This window comes from Hypanus sabinus, chromosome 7 (assembly GCF_030144855.1).
Source record: "Hypanus sabinus isolate sHypSab1 chromosome 7, sHypSab1.hap1, whole genome shotgun sequence".
Classification (NCBI taxonomy): domain Eukaryota; kingdom Metazoa; phylum Chordata; class Chondrichthyes; order Myliobatiformes; family Dasyatidae; genus Hypanus; species Hypanus sabinus.
In genome coordinates this window covers 125589656-125608732 of record NC_082712.1, presented here as the reverse complement: position 1 = coordinate 125608732, position 19077 = coordinate 125589656, and the positions used below count along the sequence as shown (strand labels likewise).

Below are 19077 nucleotides of genomic sequence, written 5' to 3'. Positions count from 1 at the left end.
TTAGGCCACGAACTTATCAATCACCCCTGGTAGATGCTCTAAAGAGTAAATTCCCAATTTGTGCTATCCTTTTTGTGCGGGGGGGGGGGGATGCTTTCAGCTTCATTCTTAAAGCTGTCACGTCTACTATTAAGATAATTATCTCTTGTTATTATATTCACCACCACATGGTGAATATAAATCACACGTTCTTTAAATCTATCCTCTTGAATGACTTTATTATTTATACGTTCAATAGTGTTTTAAAAAAAGGGAAGTCAGAGCTTTTCTAAGATTGAAGGGAAAAGTGAAAATGCTCCGAGGATTGTTGACAATCTTCAGTGCAGAAGTGTAAAGGAGAATGAAATAAGCATTACCCTGGATACCAGCATATAAAAATCAGCATAAGGATACAATGAAACACAATAAATATAAATACATAAAATTAGCTTCCATACATAGGCTGGTTATGTGTACATAAATGTACAGAGGTATCCCTACATAAGGTGACTGGCACGAAGTGATGAAGTTACGGTAAGGTGGATTAATGGGTGGAGTTGTTGATCACCTGATAGCTAGATCACGTTACTGTTTTTTACTCTGGTGGTCCTGCACGGATGCTGCACAGCCTCTTCCCTGTTGGGAGTGGGACAAACAGTTCATAAGCAGCGTGGGTGGGATCCTTCCTAATAATGCTAGCCTTTTTCCAGCGCCTTTCTGCATGTAGAGTACGTCGTTGATGGTGGGTAGGCTGGTGCCAGAGCTGCATTGAGCAGACTTAGACCCCTCCTGTCTATCACAGTTTAGGTACCACGGGGTGATACTGCCCTTATGGAGAGAGAAACAGAATTAGCATGTGCAGCTTTCATAGCAACAGTGAAACATTAGGGATAAAGCAAGATTTAAGACACAGGGAAGCAGGAAGAGGTGGGAAGAGCAAGAAAGGTGAGTGTTAGGGCAGTGTGATTGTAAAACAGAGATACAGCAGAATGGGCAAGTATAGGAAAAACATTAGAATGTGAGATGGGATTTGGGAAATGTCTGAAATTCTTGAAGGTAAAGGAAACAGCAAGAAATCTCTCCAGTCTCGTGATGTGCTGAGCTGACTGCTGAATTTCGCATCGGCTGCTTCCACAGATGCTGCCAGACCTGATGAGTGTTGTCAACATTTTCCATCATTTTTATTGTTAGTGTAATATACAGTATTTCGGAGAAAGTCAACATTGCCGCTTAGTTCCCGGAAGGTAGCACTGGAAGTTGAAGGTTTGACTCTGTGGTTTTCGTTTTATCAGACTGGCCATGAACGTACACATCAGTTTGTGCTCACGTTCGTGGGGAAAAAATGCAGCCGTGCTTCTGATCGCTGGAACGTCTGTCAAAATACAGCTGTTTTCTCTTTGATGTTAAGCTCACAGAGTGAGTGCGTAATAGGTCCAAATCGTGCTGTATTGTTTGTACTACACATGTAATTTGTCAAAAATGACAAATTGCAAAGGGTGCTTAGGGGTGATCTGTGTGCAAATACTTGTTATCTTTTTGTGTGTGGACCTTCTGACTCATTCGGGGTGGTCGGTTCCTCGCCAATCTAAACGCCCTTTGTCTCCCCATTTTTCTTAGTTTTAATAGTGCTATTAAACACTACTGTTTCAAAAGCATTCTTTATGGAGAGAAAATTACACTTAAATACGGCTGAATCGATCGGGGCAGGAAGTTTTTATGGAGTATTGTTTGTTCGCAGTGTGTCAGCGCTTACCATCAATATGACATTTGTACTGGCTCCCAGTGCAAAGCATTTTAAAACTGAATCTTCTTCGTGGTATCTTCTCAACAGACTTGTCTTGCTGAGAGCTATATTGTTTTCATGGTTCCCAAGACAGAGCAATTCTGCTGTCGTTCCCGTTTCAATAAACGCTGGCATTTGTTTCGAGTTTATGTAATTGTCGGTACTTCTCAGGTTTCAGAGTGAAAATGACAATTCGGCTTTGTTATACAGATCAGGCAACTATATTTTAATACTTCATGTGAACTCCTGACACCAAACTTTAAAACGTGTCGCTGAAATTATACAAGTTAATAAAACAGTGTTGTGTTAATATATCATTATCTAACATCTACAGGTAAAACTAACAGTACAGTAACTAACAGTGTACAGTATTTGCACGTTCAATATACTTTAAACATTACTGTTTAATGCTATGTATAAATTAATGCGATACAATATGCATTAACTGAGCTCTTGGATAGATATAACAGCCCGTTCAGTCTCTCATTGATATGCTTCTGCGGAAATGTCAATGAAAGACTGAGCGAATTAGGCCGGTAAACACTCTGCAGACACACATCTGACATTTCCCTGCCCTGGCGTACATACCAAGGATCTTGCTGGTGCTGATATGCCGGACACAGATAGACCTTCATTTACTTACAATCTGTTGAAGTGCTTGCGTTACCGAAACATCTATAACTCCTCTCGTAAAGAAACAGATTTGTTTTCCACACGTAGCCCCGACAGCAGCGCGACTGATACTAAAGGTGTGGAAGAAGTTCAGCTCCAATCGCAGGTGAAACTTGGATCGAAAAGGCCACACACACACACACACACACACACACACACACACACACACACACACACACACACACACACACGATTCTGAACATTGAATACGACTGATAATAAATCGATCAGATTTTTAGAAGAGAAAACTTTGTATGGACTTAAAAGTAAAACGCTATCTGGTAATTAGTTTTGTCCACAGCTTTGGAGCTATTCTCCGTGCTAAAGCCAGGTTTGAGGGGACTGTACGTCTGGGGGATAAATTCCGTGAGGCGGCCAAACTTTCGTTCCTGGAGCGAGAACACCACACGTGTGAAGTCGCGGAAATTTCGGAAACATCTACACACTGAGAGATCTAGGTGCAGCAAGACGATAGTGCTTAGTGGTCAGTGATGTTGGTTGAAAGGGGAATATTGCCAATACAGGAAGCTTTGAACATTTTATATCCACAGGAGATGCCGTCGAGGTGTGGTGACTTCTTTGTAAATAAGCGCTCTAAGTCACTGCAATGGGACTTGAAAAGCTGCGCACTAAATTAACCATGGGGATCTGATGAACAGTTTGCCGTATGCAGAAGAAAGTGTAAATCGGATCAAACGCATCCGTTTGTATTCCAAGCGTCAAATCAAATACTTGACTTCTCTCTGCCGAGAGAATGCTCAATGCACACGATGTTACATGGAGGAGATTGAAGGCGGGGTGGGGCGGGGGCGAACCTGTGAAGTTGTTACCTAATACATAGAATGTTTAATATGATCGGAAGACCCGAAACATCACCCCATCAATTGATGTTTGTGTGCGTTGCTGCGGGAGTGGATAGCAACAGTTAGAAATGTTGGTGCATCACGGTATATAATTATCTGCTATTAAAATAATATTTATGAGTATTTATGATAGTTTCTTTTAGGAGGGGAATATTCAGCTGCGAAATAAACACTGATTTAATTGCAAAATGTGACACATAATAATTAGTGAAGTTGAAATCAAGCAATTACAGCTTAAAAAATGTGGCATTCCAAACCAGACAAATGAGGGACTTAGTTCCACCAAGACGCTCCAGGAGCGAATGGTTTATTGTTTGTCTTCTTGTGTACTTTCAGCCATAACATCTCATAAGAGAGAACAATTAGATAATGTGCAAATAAAAGGCAATTTGTTCATTTTAGGGTACTATCGAACCAATGCATGTTTACCCCGAGGCAAATAGCTATATCCGGATGAGGAGTATTAAAAAAAAAGGTCAGAAGCAATTCGGAGAGCGAATTCTTAATCATCAGTGGGGGCTTAACAAGAGGAAAATATACTTGTCACATCGTCTACAGAACAGTATGAATTACTTCGCATCAAACCACAGACTATCAATGGGGAGAATTGCTCATCATTATAACACCATGCCTTAGTATATCCCTCTGTAGAAACAGGAAATTAATTCAGTCTCAGAATGGCGTTGCTGTTTGCTTAGTATACAACGAGCTGTATGTTGTCTGGTGCCTCGCTCTGTCGGTTACTTCTCTTTTTATATTTGTATTGACAGAACGGAGTCACAAAACAGCGACGAAATAAAGGTGCAACACACACAAAATGCTGGTGGAACACAGCAGGTCAGGCAGCACCTATAAGGAGAAGCACTGTCGACGTTTCGGGCCGAGACGTCGACAGTGCTTCTCCTTATCGATGCTGCCTGACCTGCTGTGTTCCACCAGCATTTTGTGTGTGTTGTTTGAATTTCCAGCATCTGCAGATTTCCTCGTGTTTGCGAATTAAAGGTGCATGCGTTAACTGGTCTCCTGGTTTCTGTGTATGCAAAAGCACTCTATAACCAATGAGTGCTGTAAAAATGCTATCGTGTTTGTAAAGTAGGAAGTAATGAAACAATAATTCAGTAGACATGTTAGTTAGTTGAGTGGTGTAACCTGAGAGACGGTTAAGATCCTGTGAGAACTTTTTACTTTTTGAAAGAATGCCAAGGGAAGTGAAATGGAACCTCAGTTCAATGCCTCATCCAAAATATTGCATTGCCTCAGTACTGCATGAGCTTACAATGACCATGGCAATATAGCCACCTACTCTATCAATGGAAGATGGTAGATGTCTCGGAGTGACCCTGACTTCAAACTGTGATTCACATTTTCTAAAATATATTTTTGAGTTCTTGATGAGTGAGGTGCCCCATTTCTTTCACATCCCAGGAGGACTTTGAGCAGACGAACAGTCTGGAAATTTGAATAAGAATGTTGTGTCATTAGAAAGGAACAAATGCACTGAATAATCAGATATTGGTGAAATATAACCTGAATTGACTAATAAAAAGTATAGAATAATGCAACTTCAGGATCAACAATTATATGCAAAGGATAAATATAGATTTGAGTTGATCCACACATCTAATAGGGAAAACACGGGACTCAAATCAAACAATGTAGACAAGGGAGAAAGGAAATGGGAGAATAATTAGTAGAAGTAATGTAAATATGGATAATTTGAGCCATCAGATGAGGTGAAAAGGGAAGATAATTCTGAGAGTGTTAAGAGCAAGAGTGGAGATAGAAACATTACAGATTGAAAGGTCAAAAGAAAAAATAACATTTTGAGATTGATCATCATATCATCACATGCAGTTTTTAATTCAGTTATCATTCATTAGGAAAATACCAGTTTAAAATCAATCAGTATATGTGTTAATGAAAGGGATCAATCAATGTCCATGGAAACACTAGGGTGAGTTCAGTCCTGGTAAATGACGAAGAAGGTTCAGAGAGTAATGGGGAAATACAGATGTGAACAAGTGGGAGATAACAGAGAAGATAGAATTTCATGACAAGCAGGAGTGCCAGTCAGGAAAGATGCACTTCACATTTTAAACAATGGGAGAAAAATCTGCCTGAACAGTATTGTTACAGAGGCTAGAGAGTGACGTCACATACTGCTCATTCCCAACTCATCACCTGCAGCCTACTTAAACCCTGCAATCAGCCACTCTATCAACTCATATGAAGAAGCCAACCTCAACCAGTTGGTTCTAGCCTTCAGTTACCTGGTTGTTTTGTTGTGTTAAGTATTTGTTCTCTCTTGTTCTGTGGCCCCTTGTGACTTGTTATTTTGCAGTTGGTTATTAAAGTTACCACTCATCGCTAAATTGTCTCCACTACTGTTTGATTAGGTCAAGCCTCCTCTACATCTCCTGGTAAGATGAGTAAAGGAGCAAATGACCCAGCAGAGATTGCATGCCTAAAGGATGACATCTGTTCAGAGGAGCACAGGAAACCATTGATCATCTATTCCCACTGCAGTCAACCTCCTCCCTCTGAGCCTGAGATTCCAGCTCCCAAATGCCTCAATGGATCCCCAACACAATGCCACAACTTACTGTCCCAGTGCATCTTACACTTCTAGCTCCAGCCATCTCTAAGTTACAGACCGAGCCAAGACTGCCTTCTTCACTTCTCTCTTGTCTGGCTGAGCTCTGACCTGGGTTGCTGCTAAATGGCATAATAAAACCCTCATTTGCAACCAATATGAAGATTCTGCCACTGAGATGTGTGGGGTTTTCAACCATCCAGGAAGCACAGGGGAGATAGCGGATTGGGTACTTCATATGTGTCAAGCCTCATGCTCTGTGCTGGATTACACAGTGGAAGTCAGGACACTCATGCTGGAGTGTGATTGAAATGCAGAAAGGTACCCTAGATCATCAACCAGAACCCCAGTTCCATTCCCAGAACCATTTCAGTCTGCAGAACCTTATCATCGATGCTTCTAAAACCCATGCAGTTAGGAGGAGGTCCCTTAGTTCTCAAAAGTGAGTGAGCGTGAGGAGAAACAACTTGTGTTCTTATTGCAGAGCAGCCGATCATCCACACATCAAATGTCCACAGCGCCTGGGATGCCACCTCCAGGTTGAGATGAGCAGTCTCCTATCTGGCAGGCTCATCCCAGTCCCTCATTCTACCACAATAGTCCAACTCACTGTCTGTCCTCCTCCATGCCTATTGGCTCTATATGCACAGGAAACTCTGGTGGATTCCAGTGTAGCAGGAAACTTTCTGGACATTCTGTCATCGAATGGCCCTGGACACGCTCCCTCAAACAGCTACAGTGTTTCTTGGGATTCTCCACTTTACAATGATCATTCATTAGAAACTACATCCAAATCGCTGCTCCTCTCACCTCCCTCTCTGAGTCACCTACCTCACAGATAACCTGGTCTGCTGCCAAGCACCGTGCTTACAAGTAGCTCAAGTGATACTTTACCACTCCCATTCTCCACCATCTGAACCTCTCTGGACCTTTTTCAGTCGAGGTGGATGCATCTGATGTGTGCACCAGGGTCGTCCACTCGCAGTGAGAAACAGACGGGAAGACACACCCTTGTACCTTCTTCTCACACAAGTTCAGCTGTACATGGCATAGCAGACAGGGAGCTATTCACCATTATACGGGCCTTGAAGGAATGGTGACATTTGCTGATGGGGAACACTGAACCTTTTTTGATCTGAACTGATCACCAAAGCCTCATACCAATTCAGCAGACCTACCAACTTAACCCACACTAGGCTTGCTGGTTCCTCTTCATTCAGCAAATCAACTTTACTATCTCCTACCAAACAGGTTCTAAGAACACTAAGGTGGACATCCTGTCATGACAGACCTACACAGATAAACGGAGATTGACTCCAAGGACATCATTCCATCCACGCAGATTCTCACCTTGCTTACATGTGATCTTGGGAACCAGATTCGCCAGAATCTGCTCCACCCAACATACCTGACAGCTGTGTATACGTGCCAGCAGGTCTGAAGCACCCCAGTGGCCTGCTTCTCATCTCTCTCCAGCAATCAAGGCATGTGGCAGACACTGAATTTTCTGCAATGCTGGTCCTGGTGGCCCACCATGATCACAGATGTATGTCAGTTCATTGCACCAGTCCTCAATATGCTCAGACTAATTCATCCAACTAGCAGCACTCTTGGGCTCTCTACTGGTCCCATGACACCCAAAGTCACACAAAGCCATGAATTTCATCACGGGTTAAACACCTTGTGATGGGGCCACAGTAATCAGAACAGTGGTGGATCATTTCTCCAAGGCTGCCCACGTCATTGCTCTCCTCAAACTTCTGTCAGCCTCTGAGACAGCAGACCTTGTTCTCCAACATGCAGTTTGTCTCCACGGCTTCCACTAGGGCAATGTGTCAAACCAGAGTCCACAATTCATTGTCCACTTCTGGTGATCCTTCTGCTCCCTCCTCTGCCCCTCAGTGAGTTTGTCCTCTGTCTATCATCTGCAGACCAACGGACAGTCAAAAAGATTCAGTCAGCAAGTGATACTTTTGCCACCTCTAACCCTTTCACATGGAAGAAGTATCTGCTCTGGGCCAACCTACACACAGTCTGGACACTTCCTCTGCCACAGATATGTCATCCTTTGAAGTGCTTCAAGGCTACCAACCCGCTGTTGTTCTCAGCAAAGAAGCCAAAGGTGGAGGGCCCATTCAGCAGGATCCTGGTTTGCCGCTGCCAGTATGCTTGGAAGAATGCATGGAGAGCTACTGTAGCTTCAATTGCAACTACTTCACCAGGCTAACTGCCGTCAGTGCCCATAAAGACCACTCCAATCTGTCGACCATGTATGGCTGTCCACCCAAGATCTGCCTCTGTGTATAGACTCCTGCAAGCTCTTATTCTAGCTCATAGGTCACTCCAAGATCACCCATCACATCATTCTAGTTAGTCGCTATCTCCGGCTGCCCCGTCACTCAATATCACACCTATCTTCCACTTGTCCTGCCTCAAGCCCTTTGTCCATGGTCCACTTGACCCACCTGAGCCTGCACTTCCAGAAACCAGGATAGTGGAAGGTAGTTTGGCATATATGGTTCACTGGTTAATGGATTTATGTTGTCGTGGACTGAGTGCGTAGTATCTGGTCAACTGGAAAGGTACGGCCCAGAAGAGAGGTACTTGTATCCATCCAGCTCCATCTTGGATCCATATCTCACTTAGGGGTTCTATCAGATCCATCCATATCATCCTGAGCCATCATGTTCTGGCAGTGTGAGGGGTGGAGGGGCAGGTGTTTCCTGTTAGGCCTGCACCAAGCAAGCACCTCCACTCAGAAATCACCTGCCACTCACTTCCTGCTCATCACTGCAGCCTATTTAAACTCAGCTTACATCTGTAATTCGTGTTTACCCCTACGAACCAGCCAACCACACACAGATACTCCTAGCCTTCAGGGATCTGGTTGCTTTATCTGATCTCTTTTGTTTTGCAGGCCCCCTCATGGCTTGTTAATTTGCAGTTTATTATTGAAGATATCACTCACCATCAAATTGTCTCTACTGCTCTGCATTTGCAACAAGACCAAGAAGCTGACTAGTAATTTCAGGGGGAGGTCCATGAGCTTATCCTAATCAGAGGTCAGAGGTGGACAGGCTCAGCAACTTTAAATTCCTCCATGTTATCATTTTGAAGGTCCTGGCCTGAACACAGCACCTAAATGCAATTATAAAGAAAGCGCAGAAGCACCTCTGCTTCCTTAGGAGTTTGTGAAGATTCGGCATTACACCTTCAAACTTCTCTCGATATCTGGTGGAGAGTATTTTGAATGGCTACATCACAGCCTGGTATGGAAACACCAATGCCCCTGAGTGGAAAGTCCCATAAAAAGTAATGGATCTGGCCCACTCCAACATGGGTGAAGCCCATCCCACCATTGAGCACATCTACCTGGAGCGCTATTGCAGGAAAGCAACATCTATCATCAGGGACACCAACCACCCAGGCCATGCTCTCATCTTGCTGCTGCCATCAGGAAGAAGGTACAGAGCCCAAGCCTACCACCAGAGTCAGGAACTGTTATTACCCCTCAGCCATCAGGATCTTGAAATAAAGAGAATAATTTCACTCAACTTCACTGCCCCATCACTGAAATTGTTCCAACAACCTGGATTTATTGAGAATGCCCACAAGAAAATGAATTTCGGAGCTGCATATGGTGACATATATGTACTTTGATAATAAATTTACTTTGAAATTTTTAATCTTTGAAGCCTCCTTTTCATTTCCTGACATCATGGACTAACTCACCTAGCCTTTTCTCTGTCATGTGCTCCAAGTTTAACCTTTACCAATCTTTACCATCTGTAGATAAAACATCCTCATTGAGCAGCAGCTGCAATAATCGCCCAAGGCAAATTCAGCATTCGATTTTTGCTGTTTTTGCCAGTTCTCCCTCTCTTATCGCCCTTCCACAAATCTCACGTCTACTGAAATGAAGTCTGGAAAAAAAACCACATTTTAGCCAATTACCTTGACTTCAGCATGACTTGACCTGCCCGACAGAACCCTATCAAATGTTATACTTTCATTAAGGAATACAATTGAGAATGAGCGGTTTATTTCCATTCACAGAATGCCAGGGGAACTCAGCAGGCCGGGCAGCACCTATGGATTTATTTATATTGTTTTGTAAGGGTTCAGTATAAATATTAAACGCATAAATCAGAACTTCAACTGTTGTATAACCACGTGCGGAAAGGCCATCCCTCCCCATCTTCGCAATCTACTGTAAATTTACCCTCGACTGATCATGATTATCATGGCGCATAATTGGGTGCCAAGATGGCGAAGCGGTGTTAGCGCAATGATATTACAGCTCGGTCTTCCGAGCTCAGTTCCAATGTCCTTTGCACGTCCTCCGTATGGCGTGAAAGCCAAGTGCTGTAGATTCGTGCGGAAACACGGCTTTAATAAAGAAGAGGTTGGAACCCGTGCAGAAAAAAAAAGGTTTAGTGCAGAAAGAAGTCCTGAAAGTCATGAGAAGAAATTAGTTCGCCCAGTTAGTGGAAACGTTGGGATTCACGATTCCATAAGTGCTGTCACTGAGTATATTCAGGATAGATAACGTTTTAAATATTATGCCAATCAAGTAATGTCGGATCAGTTCAGTGAATAGGCGATTGAGAAGAAATATCAATAGCGAGGGGCCAAAAAGTCTACCTTCTTAATGTGGCTTCTTTCCCCTTTCTTTCTAGACCCGTAGAAAGGGTCTCGGTCCGAAACGTCGACTCTATTCCTACTCGTAGATGCTAACTCACTTGCTGAGTTCCTCCAGCATTGTGTGTGTGTGTGTGTGTGTGTGTGTCTGTGTGTGATATTCTTGTATGTAATTGATAACTACACAGTGAGGAGAAACGATTTCCAGTGGGCCGGAGAACACCAATTCATACAAAACTACGGCAAACACTTCCTCAGTGTTTCTGAAGGGTTGTGGGAGCAGAATGAACGGCCACGTTCAGAAATTTAAATTGTGTAAGGAAAGATTGATCAGAGAAAGAGTGTGAATAAACTGTATAAACCCGCATGGGCACGATGGGGAGGACAACGTTCTTTACAGTTTATAATTCAATGATTCTATGAACTAATATATAGGGCAAAAAAGAACAGAGTGGTTTGCTTATTTGGTTGAATACAGGATATAGGGTCTTGCAAAGCAGAAGTCCTGTAAAATTCCATGTAATTCACAGCGGAAAATAAAACTTCACAAAACTCTTTCCTATTTTATTCATTATAAGAGGGCTATCTCTGATTTGTTATTTGCTTGACGTTCAGAAAGTCCAATAAATGGGCTCGATGGGGTGTCAGATAAGTAAATTAGAACTCTTGACGCATGGGGGGGGGGTGGGAGATGCGTCTCGCTTATAAATAGGAGCGGCGGGAAGACAGACTCGGTCACAAGTTGCACGAACTTGCACGAAGGCTCAATGATGCCCACGTCGAGTTCCTCGTCTGCCAAGGGGTTCCGCAGGACTGTCTCGGAGCTGGACTCCAAGCAAGCCGAGGCAGTAACGGTAAGATTTCAATTTCTTTCCTACACTCTCCGTTAAAACAATCTGTCCGCTTCTTTTATCTCAGCTGAGATTAACCTGTGCATACATTGGTTTAGCAGAAGCGAAATATTTTTGTCGGCAGGTTATTTATCCGTCCGTACTATTTATGCGTTCAATTAAAGCCCTTTACCAGTCGCTCCAATTGGTTAAGAACATCTGAAAATATAAAAACATGTAAATTGGCTATAAGATCTGCAGTCTAATTCAAGTTGGCTGTCATAATTATTGAGCACAGCTTTCAAAAAAATACTTTCCCGGAGAGTGAGGGTGAAGTGTAATGCTTATAGCTGGGAGTGACGAGTAAAGATGAATTGATTTACCTCGACCGTGTTTCTGAATGTCTCGGGGTAAGTTAGCTGTCCAACAACTGCGCGCTCAGTCAAATCACAGGAAGTGCAAACTGAATAGGGATTTGGCTCCAGTCGTCATGTAAAGATTTTGAGTTCTGATTTTTAAACTTTAATAATATCTTTAAAAATTGCACAGCTTAATCTATTCCGTAATGAGTAATCGGAGAAAATACTTCAGAGCGATGCAGTCAAATTAGTAAATGCACTGTAAATGGGAGATGCGTTTGCGTTTTAGTCGGGATCGCTTTCGGCACAATGCAATATTCACCTGAAAGTTGGACGTTTTGGATTGTAACTTTATTTTCTCCCCGCAACCCTGTATTTCAAACTTCTAAACTCTTCTTAGAATAAACGTGCCAACGATATTTGTCACTGAAAGCTAACACTAGAACTGTGCCCGACCGGTTACTTAGCTAGAAAAGGGAAGGACCATTTTCCCTTTGAGGAGGCATTTCCTACCTCTTGTACCTTTCCTAGCGGTTTGGTGGCTGATCAAGTGGGAACTGCCTTGATCCTGGTAATATAACAACTACCTCTCGCTCCCACCACCACCATCACCGCCCCATATAGAAAGCCTTCAAATAATTCGACGTCTGCCTGTCAGCAAAAAGTCTATCGCAACGTCTGAAACGCATTCCTAAACAAATAGTGAAGCAACTGATTTCATTCAAACGGATACTTCACCTGTTTGCTGCTGCGAGTGTTTTCACAGTTGTATACATGTACTTGCTGTTTGTTCCTTACCACGTGTGCTGTAGCTTTGTGTGTGTGTGTGTGTGTGTGTGTGTGTGTGTGTGTGTGTATGATATATGTATACAGTCGGCCCTCCTTATCCGCGAATTCAACCAACCGCGAATCAAGAAAACCCGGAAGTGCTCTTTCAGCCCTTGCTGTTCGAGCATGTACAGACTTTTTTTCTTGTCATTATTCCCTAAACAATGCAGTATAACAACTATTTACATAGCATTTACATTGTATTAGGTATTATAAGTAATCTAGAGATGACTTAAAGTATACGGGAGGATTGCGTGGGTTATCATGGATCGGGATCGAAAAAACCGTAAGTTCTCTTACTAAGTAAGTCGGAACAGATACATCCGGTATTATTTAACGTCAGTTAGTTAAACGTTTGTCTTAGTGTATAGTATATATTTTACCTTTCTATGCATATAAGACACTTAAGAACGTATGTTTCAGCTCCGTGTTTGGGAGCCAGTGACAGACCGCTTTGGAGTGCGCTCTCCGTCCGTGCCAGGTTGACATGGAGGATCAAAAACTCAAAACCCCAAAACTCAATAATTAAACCACGGCGTGCTTAGTAATAATTGTAGCTTTCATCGGGGCAGGGCCTTTCTCACTTTATCCTTTAAAAATTTTCCGATTGTTGACCAACGTGGCCTAACGCTTTTCCAGTGACCGATGGCGTTTCACCTCTTCCCGATCGCTTTATTATTTCCATTTTATTTTCAATAGTGATCGTAATTATTTTCGTGAACTGAAACACTGCGGAGTCAGATCTGCGCCGGATCCTAATGTCCACCGCACTGAGACAGGTTAAATAAGGTCTCGGGTTCCGCTGGGTCCTAAGATCCACTGCATTGAGCTATGTAGTATAAAGGACTTGAGCATCCGCCAGGGGTCCCGGAACCAATCCCTCGCGGATAAGGACGGCCGACTTTATATTACTATTCCTCCAGAATATGAAACAAAATGAAAACAGTCTTCTTAGGCAGTCTCACCAGATGTGATGACTTGTTTTTGCTAGAATGCTCAGGGCTCTGGGGTAAACATGAGTGCAATTGTGATCAGCCTGGCGTCAGGCACGAAGAACTGGGGCAGAGGGAATTCCTATCAGACAGGTGGGTAGTTTGAGAGGAAATCCATTGTTGACCAATTTTGAATTAAAAGAATTCTCATTATTTCACTTCTGGCCATAAATCTGATGGGAAATTAAGCCTACCTATTCTGTCGGTGCAACAGCTTCTCGCTAACCAAGACCAATTATGTTCCCTTTACTTAGTGTAACTGTTAGCAGTCTAAAACAAAGGCAGAAAATGCTAGAACAACTGGATGAATCAGGCTGTGGGTACAGTTGTAGATTTGCTATTTGTGGTTAAATCTGTTGATTTAGTCATCTTAACTATTCATTTCCCACTTCGTCCTAACATTTGCTCTGTCTAGCCTGATGTTTTTTTTAATGACTTCTTAGGTGGAGTTACCTACCTGACCTTTACCTTACTCTACACCTCCCTTCTTTTTCAGGAATTCTTTAATCCTCTCTTTCTCATCTCCTAATTTCCTCTAATTTATCAACTTTATTTTTTCATATTTCCTACTTTTTTTGACTTCTCCTTTGAATGTACACTCTCTGATTCCCACCTTTCTAACTAGCCACCAACCCCCCAGTTCCTCCTCTCACCCTGTTTGATCCTTTCCTCTTTAATCAGTGCCTTTTCCGCTTCCACCTTGTTTCAATCAGTTCCTGATTATCCACCTTAGCTTCCCTTTCTTTTTAATCCCTCTTCGGATCTAAGATTTCTCACTTCAATTACTTACACCTTTGTTCAGTGCTGGTTCTCCTTTCTCTTTAATTTTTTTCTCCAAAATTTTCAGTCATGAATCTTGGGACTCGAGTCACATTTCCAGCGCTTGGTTAGGCTGGAGGTTTAAGCTTTGGTCCAGGGATTTGTGCACACATTAGTGCAATACTACAGTATGGGAAGTTTTTCCTTTCAGGTGATTTGCCACTTGGACTGTATCATTTCCATCAAATGGCCATTGAAAGTTTCATATAAATAAGCATAGATATTCAAGCCAACATTTAACACACAACTAATGATGCCAAAATGGCTTTTCTCATCTTAATTTTTCCCCAAACTTTGTTTGCCAACATCTCTTATCTCACCCCAGGCATCTGTAAAACTGAACAAACTTGTACATGGTCAACACGTACAACATGCTGGAGGAACTCAGCAGGTCAGGTAGCATCCGTGAAAACGAACTGTCAACATTTCGGGTTGAGACTCTTCGTCAGGACTGAAGAAGGAGGGGACAGGGACCCTATAAAGAAGGTGGGGGTATAAAGAAGGTACAAAGATTGGGCCCCTGCCCCCTCCTTCAGGCCAGACAAAGGGTCTCGATCCAAAATGTTGACTGTTCATTTCCACGGATGCTGCCCGACCTGCTGAGTTCCTCCAGCGTGTTGTACGTGTTGATTTGACCACAGCATCTGCAGTGTACTTTGTGTTATACATAATCAGATTTGAGATGGGGATTAGGCTCCACCATATCCAAAGTATTACTAGTCTATTGTCATCTCATAGTTGCCTATTTCTGCCCCTGCATTAGTCACCCACTGCTATAATTCTTTAATTTGCTGCCACCAGTTTGGTTTTTCTGTACGACATTCTCCATTCTTCCATCTGGAAGTTTGAGGTCGTATTAAGCTACCTGCTCTATGTCTTAACCTGCACCAAGTTCTATTCAGCATCAACCCTGATGTTTTTTCACACTGCGCCACCCCCCCCCCCCCCACCCCCAGCTGTATGGTGGTTTGATTTCAAGAATCTCACCATTTTTTTTCAGCATCCTTGATGTCCCTCTAACCTCTCGTACCCCTAAACATATCTGGTCTTCTCCACATTTCAGTTCTTATTTATCTCATTAATAATAGTCATGTCTTCAATTGCCGCAGCAAACAATGATTCAAAGATTCAAAGTACTTTTATTATCAAAGTATGTATAAATTATATAATCTTGAGATTTGTCTGCTTACAGACAGTGACAAAGCAAAAACCCGAAAGAATTTTTAAAAAAGGACAAATACCCAATGCACAGGGAAAGGAAAAACATACACAAAAATCATGCAAAAAATAGATGCATGCAAGTTCCCTCTTTACAAAATTCTTCCCCTCTCCTTTCCTTCCCTCGTTTAAACATTCCTTAATATCATTACAAATACCTCTTCTAATCATCTTCATTTGTGGCTCAACCTGGCTGGTAACAATGTTATGAAGCCAACTGAGTTATTTAAATATATTAAAGAGATTATATAAATGCATTTTCCTTATGACTATGGTTATTTAAAATGATGTTCCTCAGTGTGCTAATAAACGGACTGGCTCATCTGCTGAGATTATACTAATCACATGCCAGAAGTAATTGATTAGGATTTGCGCTTCGGGATGTGAGTGGTGCTATATAAATGTGAATTCCTTCCAACTCTGCAAATCTGCCTTGGATTGTTTGGTGCCTTTTTTAAGCTTCACTTTTTCTCTAATTTTGACTTTTTTGCTATCTCTTTTATTTCTGAGGTTTCATTCCTATCTCTGATCCTTTATTTGATTCCAGGCTTCCATTGCTGTCTTTCTCACTGTCGCTAATTCCTCTGTTTTATAACATTATGACTTCTGATCTGTATTTAAACATTCCATTTCACTTTTGTTTTTTGTGTGTTTATCATCCGATCTGTTTTTATTTATACAATGTTTTCTTTCTTTGTCTGAAGATTGTGTTTTTCTCTTGGAACATTTATGACACAGGCTCCACATAATCTTTTTTGTCTGAGCTAGTCAGAAAAAGTTGGTCAGCCTAGATATTCCCCAGTGTTGGTTCTATATGTCATGGCTTTTCAAGTAAATGTGCAAGGGCTGTTTAAGTTATGATGAGGATATCTGCCTCCACCCACATTTCAGGCAGCAAAGTCCACAATGAGCATGAATCTTTATCATATCTCCTCTGATCTGTGTCAATTGTTTTAAATCTTAACCCTATACTTTTTGAATCACCATCCAAAGGGAACAGATTCCTTTCATACTTAATCTAAATCATTCACTATTTTATATAAGTATTGCACTTAAATTAGTCTCCCTTCTGTTAGCTCTGTTCCATAGAAAGCAATCCTAGCCTGTCCAATCTTGCCTCGTAGTTAATTTTTCTTTCCAGTCAAAATTCTCCTCTGTACCTTGCCAGTGCATTCACATCATTCTTACACCGTAGGGATCTGGGCCATGCACAATACGCAATTGTACCATATCCTTTCTGCTTTTAGATTCTATCTCCTGGCCAATCCACTATGCCTTTATCGCTATTTTATTGATATCTCTTCTACCTTTATGAATACTGTATGCAGATAAACTCCCTTTATGATGTGTTGATTTAGGTCATTGTATTTTTAAATTACTTACCCCGCACTGGATTAAAAGCGATATGCAATTTCTCTGTCCAAGATCAGATCATCAATAGCTTTATGTGGTCGAAAAATCATCTTCCTCATCATCCACAAAATGGACAATGATTGTATCAACTGCATGTTCTTTATCGTGAACTCCGAACCTAAACATAAATTATTTATTTATATAACACCGTGTGCGAAATCCCATTGGCAATCCTTTCTGATCCTGTCTTTAACCTCTTCCTGATCCTCATAAATTTCTCTTTATTCCCTCGCTTGATTCTCTGATATCACTGATCTTCTCCCGTTGTACTAAGCACTATTGTTATTAATTTGAATTTCACAATCCCTTTTTCAGCTTCTTATTGAAAAATCCATCCTCTCCTATTTTCTGACCTCATTCATTTCTCTTTCCGATCTCATTGACCTGTCCATCAATCTTCTTTCACCCTAATGCTCAGCCTTTCTCCTGTTCCAATCTTCACTGTTTCTTCAGTTCTTCTCCATGCAGTTTTATTTGAAAGTTCTCTTTTCCTTCATGATTCCATATTTCTTTCTGATTCCATCCTTCTGATTTATTGGAAGTGTTTATGAAGGAACAATATCCTTCCACTGTCTAACAATTGAATAGAAAAGGTTATACATTCAAAACCCTGAAAAGGCTAACATATCTGTTTTTGTATTAAAATTATTTTATTAGGATTCCCCTTTCATTGTAATTTCCAAGATTTTGTTTCCTCACACAAACTTTGCCTTGATATCATTTTTTCCTTCTGAACTCTTATCCTACCTGCTTTGTTTTGCCCCTTAATCAATCACCAATTCTAGTATACGTAATTCCACATATTCTCTTATATTAATTATCAGTCTCCCTGATGCTATATATGTTCTCCATTCCATCTCAAATTACATCCTCAAATTTCTCTTCTTGTTGATTCTCTCAGTCCCTAATCTATCACCCATGTTTACCTTGAATCCTTTCTCTATAGGGTCTTCCTCCTTTTTATCTGTGAGTCTGGCATTCCACTAACTGGTTCCAACTGATCTTTCTATTTCCTCTCTTCCTTATGTCTACCTTATTTCTCTAAACCTCTGTTTTTCTCCTTTAAATTTTGATGTTTCTCTACGATTTTCATATTCTATCTTTATATTAAAATTCATTCTTCTTCCCTTATGTTGCTTTATCTCATTCGGTTCTATCCTTCATCTCTAAGGCATCTCATACTCTTCCCTTACTCTTCTAACTTTTCCACTGCCTTTGATAGATGCCAGTTTACCTTCTTCTTCAGGCTGAACTTTACCTTCATGCCTTATTACATGTCCTTTCTTTCATAACACTGAATCTGACTGATATTTTTTTCTTTCTGGTTTCAGTCCCCCCCTTTCATTGGGCGGAGGCAGTCTCTGATTGAAGATGCGCGGAAGGAACGGGAAGCAGCTGCTGCTGCTGCAGAGTCTGGAGATTCTGGGGACCAGCTGGTGTTTGAAGAAAAGGATGGCAAAGCGATGGTTAATCTGTTCTTCATTCTCCGCTACAGCAAGGGATCTGCACTCTCCCGCACCCTTAAAGTGTTTGAGGTATTACCAAATATTTGCCATTGCAGAATAAATCATAATAGTTTGTCAATATGAGACATGGTTCAAGAGCTTAAAGTACCTGATTTGGAGGAATACAGGGTAATCCAATCCTTCAAACAATTAGCCAGTAAACAGGATGAAAGTAATAACATTGGTGTGATTATAGCTTTGATTCCTGTTGAAGTATAGCTAACTCTGACATGCTTTGGTTTTCACACATCAGAGTTATACTGATGGCTGCTGTCATCAGTGACAAAAGATGATTGCTCATTAATGCTTGGGTAAGTGAGTTAAGACAGACCCAGAGTTGAGTGGTGCAGGAAAGGTATTGGTTTGAAATCACTGTGTTGTGATGCCAGGAGTTTGTTGGAGTCAGTGTTCTGCTGAGTTGCAGTTCCAAAGTAGCTATGGATCTATATGAAGTGCTAGAAAAACTCCAGTAAACTCTACTACGACTAAGCACATGAGAGATGCATTTTTCTTATGTTCTTGATTGGGTGCCTTTAAAATGAATGCTTCTTGGCAAGGTATGTGACTGACATTTTAGTTCTT

At 41.6% G+C, this 19077-nt stretch overlaps 1 protein-coding gene and 1 long non-coding RNA gene across 2 annotated transcripts in view; one reads left to right on the top strand and one right to left on the bottom strand.

Moving 5' to 3' along the window:
* LOC132396395 (uncharacterized) overlaps positions 1-19077 on the bottom strand; it is a 31481-nt gene that overhangs the window by 2882 nt on the left and 9522 nt on the right. Inside the window, exon 2 of the long non-coding RNA XR_009512971.1 lies at positions 16961-17108. This is a non-coding gene — a long non-coding RNA (uncharacterized LOC132396395). The remainder of the gene's footprint in view (positions 1-16960; positions 17109-19077) is intronic.
* The window catches only part of th (tyrosine hydroxylase), a 53356-nt gene continuing 45577 nt past the window's right edge, over positions 11299-19077 (top strand). Inside the window, exons 1-2 of the mRNA XM_059973924.1 lie at positions 11299-11385; positions 18322-18525. Of these exons, the coding sequence (XP_059829907.1) occupies positions 11299-11385; positions 18322-18525 (291 nt within the window). The remainder of the gene's footprint in view (positions 11386-18321; positions 18526-19077) is intronic.